Source organism: Oryx dammah, unplaced genomic scaffold (assembly GCF_014754425.2).
Source record: "Oryx dammah isolate SB20612 unplaced genomic scaffold, SCBI_Odam_1.1 HiC_scaffold_15, whole genome shotgun sequence".
Lineage (NCBI taxonomy): Eukaryota > Metazoa > Chordata > Mammalia > Artiodactyla > Bovidae > Oryx > Oryx dammah.
In genome coordinates, this window is record NW_024070199.1 from 16812000 (window position 1) to 16829352 (window position 17353).

The following is a 17353-nucleotide window of genomic DNA, read 5'->3' on the forward strand; positions in this document are numbered from 1 at the left end:
GGAGAGGTTACTGTAGTAATTCTGAGTTTTTACTGTTTGTTTTTCCATGAAAAACTAGGATTCTCAGAGGTTAAATGATTGTGGTCTCAGGAAGGTAGCTGTGGAACCAAAACATAAATTCCTAAGCTTCTTACCAACTAGGCCTTAGCTGAAATGGCCTTTGAAAGAAAAAATAAATGTCATAATTTGCAGTATTATTGTTTTACTGTTTAATTTCCTAGAGTATCTTTACATAAAGAACAAAACAAACCAAAAACCCTGGTATCTACAACCCGTTTGTTTTCTGTACTATTTTCTGATCTTAATGTCATCTGACTGATGACAGACAAATGAAGAGTGTTCAGGATAACAGCTAAGGAGCCCCAGATCTCTTGTTTTGCCCTAACCAAACTTTATAATTCAAAGATTACATAGCCTCATGAAATACTCATTTGTTCATACATGCTTGATCTAGTCCCAGTTGTTAACCTTTTTCATATATGAAGGACACTATAAATATTAAAGAATGAAGGTATCATGACCACTTCTCTGCAGGACATGGAAAGAATAATTTTTTTTTTCCATTTATGTTGTTGAACTATAGTCCTTCTTGAAAACCACAGTTAAAATAGACAGTTCTTCAAAATCCACCCCACCCCTCAAATGTCAGGGGTCATTCAACACTGAATGAAACTCTTTGAGTGGGCGTAAAGGACTTGAGTAAGCCTAACAAGGCAAGTTGCCATGCGTATCTGATATTCCTTTTTCACATATTTAGAAAATGCTTGACTCACCTCATCCACATGAAATTCTGATTTCAACTGTTGCTATCTAGATTCTCTGTGTGGCTTCTTGGGCTATGGTATTTATCTTTGACTTTGTTCTCAATTGCTGTGAAATGTACTTGTCTGCTGTTTAAGGCAGCTGCAATGGAGTGCACCCAGAAGTGGTTATAAGTCTATATTTAGTAAGCTGTAGGGTTTGTAAAACATTTGCAAATTCCTTTGGGATAAAATGGTTTCTATAAATGTAACATTTTTAATGAAACTATTATTATCACCCATTAAAGAAATATAGCAGCTAATATGTGTGGATTTGTGGACAAGACAGAGGCACAAAACTTTTTTTTCCTTAAGCATTCACTGAATATTTTTAAAACTTAGAATTAATCATGTAAATCCTATTTTTATACTGTTAATCTTGAATTGCAGAGCTTTTACTCAAGTGTTTACCTTTGGTCCAACATTCCGAGCAGAGAATTCTCAGAGCCGGAGGCACCTGGCAGAGTTCTATATGGTAGAAGCAGAGATTTCTTTTCTGGAGAGCCTTCAAGATCTCATGCAGGTAGGTACTCAAGTTTTAAAATAGTTTCTAAATATCAGACATCTGTGACATTAAAATGCTTCTGTATACATTTTTACCTCAGACATTTGTGCCTTACAGGTGTTCACAGAATGAAGAAGATAGAGAACTACTTAATTTAATAAACATCTACCAAACGCTGTTAGTGAAATAGTTTAAAGTATAAGAGTCATGCCGATTTCAGTTCATGTCCAAACTCTGCCATTAACTTTGCTATGTTGCCTAACCGTAGTGATCTTTAGCTTCTGCCCTGTAAAATGAGAAAAATAGTAGCTATTTTATTAGGTTATTGTGAGAAGTAAATGAAAGAGTGGGCTTCAGTGGTGGCACAGTAGTAAAGAATCTGCCTGCCAGTGAAGGAGATGTGGGTTCCATCCCTCGGTCAGGAAGATCTTCTGGAGAAGGAAATGGCAACCCACTCCAGTATTCTTGCCTGGAAAATCCCATGGAAGAGAAGTCTGGCGGGCTATAGTCCATGGGGTCGCAAAGAGTCACACAAAACTTAGTAGTCACCAAGTAGAACAACAGCAATAAATGAAAGACTGTATATAGTGTAAAGCACTAAGTATGGGCTATGGCATAAAGCAGGCTTAGTAAATAGTAGCTTTTGGTATTTGCTAAGCAAATAAACAAAGCATCTTTATAGTTAGAGAAACATTATAGCTATAATATGAGAAAGCATCCACAGGAGCTGCCAGAACTCTGGAACAGGAGTAAAGCTGGAGAGATCGTCAAGAGTCAGATCATGATAGAAAGAGTTTGTATTTAAATGCCATGCTGAGGGATTTGAACTTAATAACAAAAGATAAAGGAGAGTTCCCGATGAGGAAAGGCTATGGTCAGAGTTACAGTTTAGAAATATCTGTCTAGCAGCATGATGAAGAGTGATGAATGGTGAAGAATAATTTAGGAGATAAAAACAGGGATGGGAGACTTTTCAGGAGGCTGTGGCCATAATCAATAGAGAGAACATAGCTCTGGAGTTGGATGGACCGGGATTTGATTCCTTAGCTCCATCACTTACTGTGTGACTTTAGACATGGGACTTAATTTCTCTGAGCCTCAATTTCTTCATCCAGAAAATGGAAATAATAATACCTACTTAGGCAGATAATATTATAAGGCACTTAGGATAGTTCCTGATACTTAGTAAGTACCCAGAATTTGTTAACTGTTAATATGAATTCTCTCTCCATTACCATTTTGGTTAATATCTTAGTTTGATTTTCTAATTACAGTATGTTTATTTTAGAAATTTGAATCAATTCTTCTATTCATTTCTACTCTTACTCCCCCAGTAAATGACCCAATTCCCCTTAAAACAGAAATACTACCTTTTCCTCTTAACAGAATGGAGTCACAATTTAATTATCCTAAGTTGGATTTCCTACTAAATAAACCCTAAAGGAGAGATTTGTGTGTAGATAGTACTGGGGAATGCTCTTTAGAGAAATATTTGGAAAGGAAAGGAAGACAGCACCACTGAACAGAAGGAAAAGTTGAGCTGTGATGTGTTTACAGAGGCCTTTGCCAATTCTGTGAGGACCTTGGAAGCTAGAATTGCCCTTCATGGTTGTCCCATGGGAAAGCAAGTGCCTCCCCCTGTTAGCCAGTCATTGGACACAAGATAGCCTGGGACAAGTTGTAACTTTGGGTCGGTAAGACAGCACTCTTGGTCTGGACAGTTGCTGAAGAAGGACCCAACTATGAAACATCAGCAGTTAATATTCCCAGCAGATAAAGATCTTGGTCCTGAGGGGGTGTTCTGGCCACACCCCACAGTGTCTAATTACATATACTCCTTTGCTGTCTCTCCCTGATTTCTCTAGAGCAGTGTTCCCCAGGGACATTTTTGTTTGTCCCTACCAGGGAGTGGGTGGAGGAGTAGGGAAGACTGGTTGCTACTGGCATCTCGTGGGTAAAGGCTAAGGATGCTATTCAACATCGACAGTGCACAGCCTATTCCCCCCCCAACAAACAATTGTCTGGCCAAAAATGTTAATAGTAACACTGTTGAGTAACGCCTTTCCAGATTTAGGGATTCAGAATATGAGCCTCATGGAGTCAGTAAAATTCCTTAATCACCTTTTAGTTTTAGCTCACCACCCAATTCTTTATTATTCTTTGGCTCAGGCAATGAGAGTATTGTAGAGAATGGAACCAGCACCTTTTACCTCCTGCTTCTCCACTGCCCCAACATAAAACCAGAGGGAAAGTTCATAAAGACAATAGACATGGTTATGTTAGAATTAATTAAACATTATAATCTTTGTTCTATAATTATGTATTCTGTAAATGATTCTTAATTATTTGCTACTCCACTGAGTGATACTCCAGGCATATACACTGTTGAATAGTTTGATTAATTGAAATATAAATCTTTTCTAAAGATAAAAGAAAAAAATATGTTCCTCCCAAAGTAATCTTGTGCTTCTTTTAATTTTCTCCCTTTGATAAATTGAATTCTGTGGAAATTATTACCTTGATGAAGAGCAGTCTCTTAAATATTAAATCAGTATTGTAACAAGGGATATTTTCCTCTTATGAAGTATAAACACTTAAATAGTACTATTGATATTTCAGTGCTATTGAATAATATATTTTTTAAAAACCTCAGAGGATTATGTTAACTCTTCAGTTAAGTTTCTGTTTCCTTTAATATATTCATAAACATAGTCTGAAAGTCAGGGTTAGAAGAGCCAGTGGTTTTCTTCTTCAAATGGAAATATACTGCTCATCAAAGATACTGTTTTACCAGCCTAGTGGCACAGTCTTTATCTTGCAAATAGGTGTATTTTGTCTCTCAGTAGTGTAAGCATACTCTCCAATTTATGTGTTTTATTCCTCCCAAAATACTTGGCTTTTTTCAGTGATTGAGAGATATAACCCTTCATAAATCATTTAGTTACTTAGTAATTTATCTCTCTGCTGAATTGAAGGTGATATAGCCTCAAAGTAAAACATCTTTAGCCTCCTTTTGCTCTTCTCTGGTCAAGTTATTCCTTACTTTTCTATAAAATACATGTATAATATAAAATAATATAAAGAGGAAGTATAAAATATTTTATGTGTATGTTTAGTTGCTCAGTTGTGTTCGACTCTTTGCAAACCCATGGACTGTAGCCAGCCAGACTCCTCTGTTCATGGGGATTCTCCAGGCAAGATTACTGGAATAGGTTGCCATGCCCTCCTCCGGGGAATCTTCCCAACCCAGGAATCAAACCCAGGTCTCCCGCATTGCAGGTGAATTTTTACCAACTGAGCCACCAGGGAAGCCCAAAATATTGTATATACATACATAAATCTAACTAGTTGATATTTGATAATTAAGTTCTTTCCTGTAGCTGATCGATTAAATTACTCAGACACTTACATAGCCCCACTGTATTTGCAGCATTGATAGGGTGTCTGGTGATTCAGAGAGGAAAGAGAGACAACTGTCTAGTGGGGCTGCTGCTGCTGCTGCTAAGTCGCTTCAGTTGTGTCCAACTCTGTGCGGCCCCATAGATGGCAGCCCACTAGGCTCCTCTGTCTCTGGGATTCTCCAGGCAAGAATACTGGAGTGGGTTGCCATTTCCTCCTCCAATGCATGAAAGTGAAAAGTGAAAGTGAAGTCACTCAGTCGTGCCCGACTCTTAGCGACCCCATGGACTGCAGCCTACCAGGCTCCTCTGTCCATGGGATTTTCCAGGCAAGAGTACTAGAGTGGGGTGCCATTACCTTCTCCAGGTGGGGCAGCCTGGACTTAATATGTATTTCTTTATGGAGACACATTTGGAAATCACAGTATGATCTCATTGACTTCAAAACAAGAATTTTAGTTTCGATTAAAAATATTTTAGAAATATTTTCCATTCCAGTCACTTTTTTCTTCTAAGAACAAATTTTTCCCTGAGAGACTTATAGACACCGCTGGTAGAATGAAATCTTATATACTGATTTGTGTCGTATTTGATCTATATTATTTTTACTTTATACTTTAGCAAAGCAAAAATGTATATATTTGGATGAAGCTAGATCTCATTGCTTCTATAATCTTAAAATTTACTTTCATTTATCAGTGACTGAATGAAGCACTTTTCAGAATGTTCCGCTCTTCACAACTGATGCTGGTTGTGTGCTTCTCTGAACTGGGTGCTGAGCTAAGTCTTCTGCATGTATTATCTCATTTAATTCTCACAGCAGTCCTATAAAACAGGTACCATTACTGCTCTGATTCTACAAGAAAGTAGACTGAAACTGAGGCATCAATTTGTTTTAGTTGTTCATTTGACACCTCACTTCATTACTACTATTGAAACTGTTAACAAAAACTTCAGACATTCTTTCTTTCTTTTTTTCTTTCCTTCCTACTCTGAGAAGTTGTGATGTTTCTTTTAATCAGTCTGGAAACTGAATTAGCTTGCTGCAGTATATTCAGAAAGTAAGAGGCCTAATGGCTTTAGAGTTGCTAAAACCTGGAGAGTAGTCCCTGCAGAGCTGGTTTTTTCATGAAACTTACATGTCAGGCAATTCTGTATCATTTCTCTTAGGTTATGGAGAGCCTCTTCAAGACTACAGCAATGACAGTTCTCTCAAACTGTCATAAAGATGTTGAACTCTGTCACAAATTCATAGCTCCTGGCCAAAAGGTAATTAGTTTTGTGGATAAAGCCCTCTATGTTAATTACATACAATGACTCTAATTGCATTTAATAAATTTTCTTTCTCTTTTTTTACGAAGGACAGATTAGAACATATGCTAAAAAACAACTTTCTAATGTAAGTAGATGTTATATTTTCTCTGAACTTTATTCATAATTTATCATATTTATCATAATTTATTATGTATTAAATTCTTTTTGTTTGTTTATCTGCTTATCATACTTCCTAGACTCAAGGGACACTTGTATTTTAATGATAGTTATAGCTCTTGTGTCTGGTTCATAGTTGATAATGTTGAATGAATAAATAATGAATAAATCTTAGCAAGATAAATGAACATGGTAATTATTAGCTGTATTACTGCAATTCAGACTAATTCTTTAGTAATCAAAATCTAGCTTGATTAAAAAATATGCTTTTAAGATACATGTAATGTTTGCCTCTCTGTTTTTCCCTATTTCAGTCTTCTTTCTTTTTCTTTGCTTTTGCTCGCTGAAATCTGAAAATATATTCTGAACTGTTTTTTAAGCCAATTTTTTAAAACCTAAAAATTCATACTGTAAATACTGCACATACATTATTGCTTCATTTTCACTGTAATCCTGTTATATAGCATTTGATATTGGACTGGTTGTTTAGTCAGCCAGTCATATTAATCATATAGGCTATTCTTTTCACAGTTTATTATGAAACACATACTTGATATGGGAAAAACAGCAAATAACTTCTTATATCTAATACAAACAATTTACATAAAACTTAGTATTCAGCATTACCATATGTAAGATAGATGACCAGTGTGAGTTCAATGCATGAAGCCAGGCACCCAAAGCTGGTGCTCTGGGCAACCTAGAGGGATAGGATGGGGAGGGGGATTCAGGATGGGAGGGACACACGTATACCTATGGCCAATTCATGGTGATATTTGGCAAAAACCATTGCATATTATAAAGTAATTATCCTCCAATTAAAACAAATTTTAAAAAACTTAGTATTCAGGGTATTTACAGTGTATCAAGAAAGCAAGGGTGATACTCTGAAGAATAAAAGATTGTCTCTCAAAGTAGTTAGTATCATTTTTCCCTTGCCATCTTAAATTTAGCAGGTTTCTGTTCTAAGAGAATAAAGAATCCAACCTATCCTTGAGGAGGGAAATAAGAAAAACTTGGCACACTGGACCAAGCTGAGAATCAGGTAGCAACCTAGACCTGCAGACTACAAGTTAAAAGTGATGAATTGTTGACCCTGAACCAATAACAAGGCGGCAAATGTGGGAATAGCAAAGGAGGGAAGAGTCAGGAGCCCTGTGGTAGAGAAACAAAGGGCAGTGAAGTACAAGTGAAGGCTTTGGAGACTTTTTCTTTACTTAAATGTATATTGAATATTTACTATATGGCAGGCATTGTTCTAGCATCTAAAAACTGCTTTTAAAGCAATGAACAAAGCAGATAAAACTCCATGCCTTCACTGAGCTTACATTCCTGGTGGAGATAATAATAGCCAAGAAATAAGATAAAAATGTGAAACATATAATCTGTGAAAATGAGTAATACTTAGTGGGGAGAAACCAAAAAAGAGATAGAAGATATGACAAAGGAAGAATGAGGAGATAGAAATGGTAGATAGCATGGTGGGGAGGATCCCACTGAGATGATCTTTGAGTAAAGCTCTCGAGAAAGTAAGAGAACTAGCTATATGGGTAAGTGGGAAAAGAACATCTTAAGGAATTAGTTCACTTATTTGTAGAGACTAGGCAAATTCAAATTCTGAAGGCTGGAGACTCAGGGAAGAGCAAGTCAAAGGCAGCCTGCTGGCAGATTCCTTCTCTTGGAGGAGGCCATTCCTTGCTCTAGTATGGCCTTCAAACTAGATGTTATTAGGGAGGGAATCTTCTTTAGTCAGGATCCACTGATTTAAATGTTAACTTCATCCCAAAAAACACCTTCTCAGAAATATCCTAAATATTTGACCAAATATCTGGGTACTGCAGCCCAGCCAACTTGACACATAAAAGTTAACCATCACAGACCAGGATGGTGACAGTGGAAGGGGAGAGAAATGGTCCTAGTCAGGATAGGTTTTGAAGAGAGGGCAAACAGGATTTGCTGAGAGTGAGAAAGAGAGTGGCTTGAATGGAGACAGAGGAAGGAGGAGCAGGGGGGTTGCGAGGAGAGAGAGGGGTGATGACAGGCTCGTCCCGTGAGGTGTCACATTGTGACTGAGATCCGCTCAGGTGTCTGTCTGTAGATGTCAGGTAGGCAGTTTGAGGGTCCAGATCTGGAGTGTACAGGAGAGTTCTGGACATAAGCATTTTGATAAAATTTTTAATTAAGAAGATAAATAAATTGGGCATCTCGAGGAATCTCTGCTGGTAACAGAGAATCAGGCAGATCTTAAGAGAAGTTATCCAGCTCCTATCTAATGAGTAAGATCTTAGATAAAAGGAAAATATCCACCATTTATTGAATATTTACTATGTATCAGACAGTGGTAAACTTTACATATACTGAAGTTCATTTTATCTTCACAACAACTCTAAGTAGTTAAGCTTCAGTTTTCTCATCTCAGAAGTGATAACTTGAGTAATATTTTTGAAATAACCAAATGCTGCTTAAGCAATATGTCAAAAACTCGATAATTTGAAAACCCTCCTACAAAACATCTAAAGACGTTAAGTAAAATATTATGAAATCCTCTGAAATGCATTGTTGACTTCATTAGCATATAAGAGAGGTCCCAGCAGCTAGAAACAAAAAGGGGATGGAACAGTCAGAGGGAATATATAAATTACATGATTCTCCAGAGTTCAAAGCACTTTGGAAATAGTTTCTGGGAAGGAGAAGAAATATTATTCCCTGTACATACCAAGGAGCCTGGCCGGCTATAGTCCATGGGGTCACACAGAGTCAGACACAACTAAGCACACACGCGTGCATAACCAAGAAAAAGTAGAATTGCTGAAGGCCATCAAGGATATCCAGTGTCAGAACTGTAATTTAAACTTAAAGTTCTGCCTCAACTTAAGGTATAGGCAGAGTATCGCAGAACATTTAGAATAAGGAGAGCTATTTGGACGAGTCTTTTTTTTTCTTGATCTTGTACCTGAAACGTATCAATAGTGCAAGATTCTAGTGCTTCCCCTTTTGACTGCTCTTATATTTCTCAGTATAATGAATAGATCATATCAAGTAATTGATGGAACAGAACAGTAGAATATCTAAGCAGAAAAAAAATTAAGACAGTATAGCCCTGTGTCCTTATTTTATAAGTGTAAATACCTAATTTTTAATGTTTGTATTTTTAGATTTTTTTAATAAAGATGACAGTTTATAAAACCTTCATTGAGATGAAGTGATTTACATAGCTAGTAAGTGGTAGAGTCAGAGGGAGAACCCAGGACCCATTATGTTTTGTTTCGATAGAACATATGAAACTGCAAGTGGTTTAGGCGTTATCTCAGGAGTTAAAAGCTTAGACTCTGGAGTCAGCACATCAAGCTTTACTTCTTATTTACATGAGTGATTTTTGGCAAATTACTGAACATCTCTAAGCTTCAATTTCCCTCCTATAAAATGCTCATTTAAAAAGCATTACTACTGTCAACACCAACACCATTCTAACTTAGAAATTATCTGTTATTTAATACTAGATTTTCTTTTGAATAGAATTTCCATCTTAAAAAGCCTATCACTCAAAACATAGCTTCGTTAGGTCTGTCTGTACTTTATGACACAGCTCTTTCCAGTTAGTTATTATAAATCTGAACTTTGTTTTTGCTTCAGAGAATAAGTTTGGGTTGGGTAAGTTATTTCTTTAGCTCACAGGTCTTCAGAAAGCTTGTAGATTTTTGTTTTTAATCATGCAAAATACTGTTGTAGAGGAGATAGAAAAACACTTTCATATACTAGTGGGCATAAATCAGTGTAACCCTATAAAAGGGGAATGGATGATATCTTTGGCAATGTCTTTCAAAATTATAAAAAGTCCAAGATGCAAGTACTCTAGAACCCAACAATTCTGTTTTTCCCATGTTCAAAATTTGTGTGAGCATGTGAAGTGAAGTGGAAGTCGCTCAGTCGTGTCCAACTCTTTTGTGACCCCATGGACTATATAGTCCATGGAATTCTCCAGGCCAGAATACTGGAGTGGGTAGCCTTTCCCTTCTCCAGGGGATCTTTGCCACCCAGGGATTGAACCCAGGTCTCCCACATTGCAGGTTGATTCTTTACCAGCTGAGCTACCAGGGAAGCCCAAGAATACTGGAATGGGTAGCCTATCCCTTCTCTAGGGCATCTTCCCAATCCAGGAATCAAACCAGGGTCTCCTGCATTGCAGGCGGATTCTTTACCAACTGAGCTGTCTGGGAAGCATAAATTAGATACATGCGGTCATGATTTGCCATAACAAAAGATTGGAACCAGCTGAAATACCTATTGGTAGGTGACTGGTTTGAGATTAGGATATATCCACATAGTGGAATGTTATGTAATAGTTCAAAAGGTAAAGTTCTTCATATACTGATGTGTAAATATCTGCAAGATATATTGAGCAAGAAACGATGTAAAAGACTGTGTGTGATGCTGTATCACGCTACAGCTGCCATCTATAAAAAGGGGAGATTGAGTATTAGTATTTGCTTAGAAATGCATTAAGCCCTCTGGAAGAGTACATGGGAAACCAGTAACAATGATTGTGTATGAGGAGAAGAACTAAGTAGCTATGTGAAAGGGATGGAATGAAGATGTATACTGTTTTATTCATCTTGATTTTTCTAACCATATGCATATATCACCTATTTCAAACTGTTAAATTTTTAGTTTGGCTTGGTTTAATATGGTGATTTCTTACTGAGGTAACCAGTGGTATTTTTCCTGAACAATCTTCCAATACTAGAATATATCATTAATCCCTTACCATGGTCTGAAAGAGTTCATAGGATTTGACCTCTCATTACCTTTCCCATCTAATTTCCTGGCATTCTTCCCCTTATTCAATAAGCTGTAGTCACATTGGCTTTTTTTTGTTGTTCCTTGAATAAGCCAAACTGTTCTTCACTGCAGGTTTTGTACTCACTGTTCCCTTTGCCTGGAATACTTTCCCTTAGATATTTATATGGCCCATTTCCTTACTTCATTCAGGATTCTGTTCAAATGTCACCAATTCAGCAAGGCCTTTCTTGACCATCTTATCTAAAATAGTACACCAAACACCCCGTTTTTACCTTGCTTTGTTTATCTTCATAGCACCAGTAGCTCCCTGGCATTATATTATTTTTGTTTATTATCTTTCTATACATACATACATACCCTCGTTTTGTCTTGCTTTGTTCATTTCATAGCACCAGTAGCTCCCTGGCATTTTATTAGTTTGGTTTATTTATCTTTCTACACACACACACTCCATAAAGGCAGGGATCTCCAGTGCCTGGAATGATGCCTAGAACACGGTAAATGCTCAGTATATGTTGGGTGAATGAATGATAGCTTTCAGGAGAGAGTTCTCCTCTTTCAGTCTCGGTATTTCACACCTTTTCAGGCATTAGCATAACATGAATTCAGAAAAAATCTTTACTTTCTTGAGTGACTAGCTTCTTTGTGTACACTACAAGTGTGATTATTGAATGGCCATTTCTCTTCACACTGCTCAGACTCTCATAAGATTAAATCAGCCATAATTCCTGATTATCAATAATCATTTTTTATAATCATTCCTGATAACCCAGCAATCATTTGATATTCATGTGTGATCTGAAAAACAATATGGAGATAAGCCTTTTACAGTTTTCAGATGCACTAATTAACAACAGCCCATTGTTTAGACCTTTTTCTGATTTTATCCTTTTTCTCTCCAGCATTTCTTACACTGAGGCAGTGGAGATCTTAAAGCAGGCATCCCAGAACTTCACCTTCACTCCAGAGGTAGTATATATATATGAAAATTTCTTTCTCATGTTTATCTGATTTCAGTCCTTTAAAATAACCTTATTTCTCTTTTTAGCAATATGCAGTATTTCATATATGTACATTGGGTTTTTTTGATGTTTGCCCAACCTTGTTGACATATATAGACTGAAAAATTCTTTTGAAGTAAAATCATATCATTTGGATTAGCAGTGACAAAAGCAGTTATAGAGAAGTTTCCCAAGTTTAAAGATGAAATTCTTTAGAAATATCGTAGAATATAGAATAGAATATCAGTGTAGCAATCAACTAGTTCAGTGTTTCTCAAAGTATTTTCTGAATGATGTTATCAGTTGATAGACAAAAAGAGGTTATGTGATCAAATAAGTCTAGGCAACACATTAAACAGGTTTCTTTTTCCTTTGAACTTTATAGAGGCTTCTAATTTGTGATCCACTTTGAAGAACACTTGAGTTTTGTGTTTTTGTTTTTTCCCAGAACTCCTTTAGTTTATTGGCAAGGATATCGGTCTGGAAAGACAGCATGATCTAGTGACCATGCACAGAATGTTAGAGGCAAGTCTCCTCATTTCTCTGCCAGTGCTTCTTTCCTGTAATTAAGATACTGCCAGACAAGTGGGACTAATACGGTAATGTTAAGCCTGGCGTGCTGCGATTCATGGGGTCCCAAAGAGTCGGACACGACTGAGCGACTGAACTGAACTGAACTGAACTGAAGAATATAATACCTTTGTCTTGAAACTACTGCTTATACCAGTTCTATTCCCAGTTAGATGTTCTCTTAAGTTAGGTGTTAGATGTTAGGTTAGATTTTCTCTTAAGTTATGTGTGTCCTGTGCTTATTATATTTATAATCAATTGATTTCTTTGTATAATTTTTTAATTTAATACTTGTTTTCTACCCTAGAAGCTTCATGAAGTTAGGGGTTTTGTTTTCCTTATCACTATTTTTAGTACCTAGATGGTACTTGGGGTTTAATAGGCACATTAGTGTTTGCTGAATAAATAGATGAACAGTGTTATTAAATATTCATCAAAGAGCACCTGATATATTAGTTGACTCTTAAAAAAGAGAATTCACTGGGAGAAGCCAGCTAGCCAAAGATAGACTCAGTATTAGGAACATTATCTCTCATCATTTAATTTCCTGAAACTTAGGAACAGTAACTGTAGAAGAAGCTCTGGCCAATATTAATAAAAATTATGAATCTGAATCAGCTTTTATGCACTGTGGAAAGCATACTGTGTCTTCCTATTTGTCTCCTAAATGCTGCTCCCTCAGATGGGGCACAAAAAGTACAGTGTTTATCTACTAGTTCCAGCTTTCATCTTTCCTGGCTTGTGAATGTTCTGTTCACACATCTCTCTCTAGTTTCTCTATCTGTGTAACCTCAGCAGATGGTTCCACACATCCCTGATCCTCAGGGAAAAGAAGCCCTTGACACTGATACAGGTTATTTTTAGGTCCTGCATTGTATATTTCAGCTCTGTCTTCTCCTTTGGTAATTTCTTTTTTCTCATTACAGTGGGGTGCTGATCTACACACTGAACATGAAAAATACCTGGTGAAGCACTGTGGCGACATACCAGTCTTTGTCATTAATTATCCATTAGCACTCAAGCCGTTCTACATGAGGGATAATGAAGATGGCCCTCAGCACACAGTAAGTAAACACAATAAATCGGGGTTAGTCATCTCAGAGTCTGAGGTTTTCCCCTTGATTTAATTTAATTTATCCTTTGGCATCTTTTCTTAAATTATATCATTCACTCTTTATCTCTCTTAAAATGATAACATTTCTCACAGGCTCCTCTAAAAATGTGTTTCCAAAGAAGATCCCAGTGTTCTGTAAGCACACTCCCTCATTTCTGTCGTAGGGTGTCCTTCTCAGTTAAGCAGATGCAAATGTAGGTGCGTTTTGTTTTGTATTTTTAAATTACTGAGAGCCCTAGAGCAGTGTATAGCAATATGCCCAGTCTCCTATCAAATTAAATACTGATTAGGAGACCACATGCAGTAGGGGGAGATGATGGTATGGCATTATCAGACAGAGGAAGAGCTGGCTTGGCGTAGCAGGCAGCTTAGAGTGCTCTGACTATCAAATAGAAGTAGTGAGGGGAGGGCTGTGGAGGGGTCGAAGAGGTCTGGGCGCATTCTCCTCTTGGTTGGTCCTCTCCTGACCGGCTCTTTTCTCTGCCTATCTTGTCTCTGTCTGTCTGTCCTCTTTAGCTCTTCTGTCCTCTGTTCTTTTCCCTCAACTACAGTTGGCTTTTATATTTCTGGTGTTTTCCTTTTTTATCTCTTTTTTTGTCTCTCCTCTCCTTCACAAAATTGACAGTAACATAAAATAAGAATATTTTTTACTCTTTAAATATGTATTGAATAGTTTTTAATAGCATTAATTATAAAAATCTTTGAGACAAATATGTTTATCTCAGAAAAGGTCATAAATGTAAACTTCGCTGTCTTGTACTTTTCACTTGTTTTTAGATAAATGCCAGTAGGAAAATGTAGATCAGGACCCCCTAATAAATAAAGTTACCTCATCTTAGGTGTACCAGGTTATCTGGATGTCTCTCCTGTCTTCGCTCATATTGCAGCATTCCTAAAACAGTAGGAGCCGCCAATTAGTGTGGAGCACATACTGTCATGTTGTCTCTTAAGTCACAAATCACAAACCAGCCTTGCCAAGAAACTCGATGTTTCTCCAGTTTCACATATAGGAAAGTGAAGTGCAGAAAGACCAATTGTATTTCTCAGCTCCATGGATAGAAAGTGATAGAGTTCTTATTCAAGCCTGATTCCCTCTGGCTCTGAAGTCTGTGTTCTTCTCCACTTTATCACACTACCTCAGAAGTCACAAATATAAAATTACACGTTAGCCACTGATTTTACACATCCCTACCTTTCACCAGCATTATCCAAGTGCAGTAAGCAACACAGTTGATTTATGACACTTATTTTCCCTTCTCCCTACCAAGCCTCTGGTATAATCAGTTATAAGAAAAAAATAGGCCCACAGGTTGGCAGCAGAAAAAGGGAGCGTGACTGGGGAGCGGATTATCCAGCTGAGCTTACATCACAAAACACAGGAATTTGTCTGTAGCACTTGCCTTTTTTTTTATCACTCCACCCTATCCCACTTCCACCTCTCTCCCCCAGCACACACACACACTGTGTATTCCTCTCAATTTCCCTCAGTAGAGCAATTTTCAGTCCTTCAGTTTTGCACTTAAAAATACTCTGCTTAAGGTTTTCCTGCCCTGTGACAACTTCCCTAGCTTACCCAGTCACCCTGAACCTGCCTTTTCTGGATTTCTATGGCATTTAAAGGATCAGTAAAACTAATTGTGTCTATTTTTTGTAGTCTCTATATAAATTTTCCTTTCTCAAATTAAAGTCTTCTTAAGGATGGTGAATATTTCATAACCACCACAGTATATACCACTCATTCCTCCGCCCTCTAATGTGATTTATATTCAGACCACTATCATTCCCTCTAATTGTACCACTGAAGCTCTGGGAGCAGTAATAATTGTCATGTTATTAAGCCCAACAGACTTTTTTAAAAAGTCTTTTACTTCACCTCTCAGCATTACTCAGCACTATTTAGGACTTTCTTCTTCTTAAAACTTCTTCCCCCTTTGACTTCTGTGACAGCATTCTCCTAGTTTTCTCCCTTAGTGGAGTATTCTTTCTCAGTCTCCTTTTCAGGTTCATCCTCTTTCACTAGATGCTGGAATTCCTCATGCCTCCATCCTTTTCTCCCCAGGTCTTTTCTCTCCCCAGATGACTTCATCTTTACCCACAACTCACTGTGTATTTTCATACGACTCAGAAATTCATGTCTTGAATCCAGACTTATCCTGTGAGCTCTGGACTTGTCTTACCACCATTTACACATCATAAAACCACCTCAGACTTAACATACCCCAAACTGAACCTGTGATTTCACTCCTTCTCCCTTTCTCCCACAAAATTTGATTTTCTTTGAAAATTCAGTGTTCATCTAATTGTGTAAGCCAGAGTCCTGAGTCATCTTTGAAATGTTCTCCCCTCTCACTTCACATATTGAAACTGTCATTTCTATACTCCTAAATAAATCTCTAATCCGTCTACTTCTCTTTATTTCCCCTTTCATGTTTCTGGATTAACATACCATCATATCTTGCCAGGACTGCTTCAGAAGCCTCCTAACCAGTCTTCTGCCTGCATCCATTCTTTCCTCCTCTGAGTTCATTCTCCCCATTTCAGCTTGAACTTCTAGAAAATGAAAATCTGGTCACACTCTCTCTCTCCTAAAAACCGTTCAGTGGCCTCCCACTGCTCTTACACCAAAAGTCAAGATTCTTTATTTGGCCTACAAGCCTCAGTGTAGTCTGGCTGCTCCTTTCTCATGCCTTCTGATAGGTAGGCAGGATTTTCCCTCATCACAGGATCTTTTACATAGTCTTCCCTAAATTAAGAACAGCCTTCTTCACCTAAGTAATTTTGCTTATTCTTAGCTCTCTTCTCAGTAATCATTTCCACAGAGAAACCTTCCTTGATCCTCTCTTCTGAGTCAGAGATGCACTAAACTACAGTGTACCACTTTCAGTTGCAAACCTGGAGTTACTAACTTAATCCATCTTATTTCTTAACACAGTTGTGTTGTTACATTTATTTGTATAACAGTTTATTTAGTGACATTTTTCTCTCTGCCAAAGGACTTCAGGACCTTTTTTTTTCACTTATGAGTGTGTCCTGTTGCCTAGCATAATGCCTGGGACATAGCAGGCTCCTGATACCTATTTGGTGATGGACTTCCCACTTGGTTCAGTGGTAAAGAATCCGCCTGCCAATGCAGGGTACACAAGAGACACTGGTTTGATCCCCAGGAGTAGGAAATGGCAACCTGCTCCAGTATTCTTGTCTGGAAAATCCCATGTGCAGAGGAGTCTGATGGGCTACAGTCCATGGGGTCGCAAGGAGCGGACAGGACACAGTACACGTGCGCACGCACACGTGCACACACACGCACACACACACACAGACAAATAGTGAGTGAGTTGATTTGCTAAGGAAGTTCCTGGGAAGCTAAAGAGCAGCTTTTACTCTAAATTTTTTTTGAATGTTGGCTCCATGGAATAAGAATGTCCCCAGGCTTTAGAATCAGGCACCCTTGGGTTCAGGTCTCAGGTCTTTGTGTTACAAACTATGTGATCTTAGGTAAGCCATTTAATTTCTTTGAGTTTTATTTTTCCATTTGTAAAAATTAGATGATAATATTTTCCAGAATTATGAGGATTGAATTAATTCATAATTAATAATATGAAAAATGCATAGTACAGTGTTTGGGATGGTAGGTAGTCAATAAGTGTGAAGTCCTCTTTCTTTCTAAATTTTGATTGTCTTTATTGTGTTAAAGCACAGTATTGTTAAAATGTGTGTATGTGGGGGGGTGGGCA

General features: G+C 37.5%; 1 protein-coding gene across 4 annotated transcripts in view; it reads left to right on the top strand.

The window, feature by feature from the left end:
* The window catches only part of NARS2 (asparaginyl-tRNA synthetase 2, mitochondrial), a 126560-nt gene that overhangs the window by 96732 nt on the left and 12475 nt on the right, over nt 1-17353 (top strand). For all 4 annotated transcript variants that reach the window (XM_040255610.1, XM_040255612.1, XM_040255611.1 and 1 more), the window contains 5 exons: nt 1191-1323; nt 5874-5972; nt 6065-6102; nt 11837-11903; nt 13432-13569. In XM_040255610.1, the coding sequence (XP_040111544.1) occupies nt 1191-1323; nt 5874-5972; nt 6065-6102; nt 11837-11903; nt 13432-13569 (475 nt within the window). The remainder of the gene's footprint in view (nt 1-1190; nt 1324-5873; nt 5973-6064; nt 6103-11836; nt 11904-13431; nt 13570-17353) is intronic.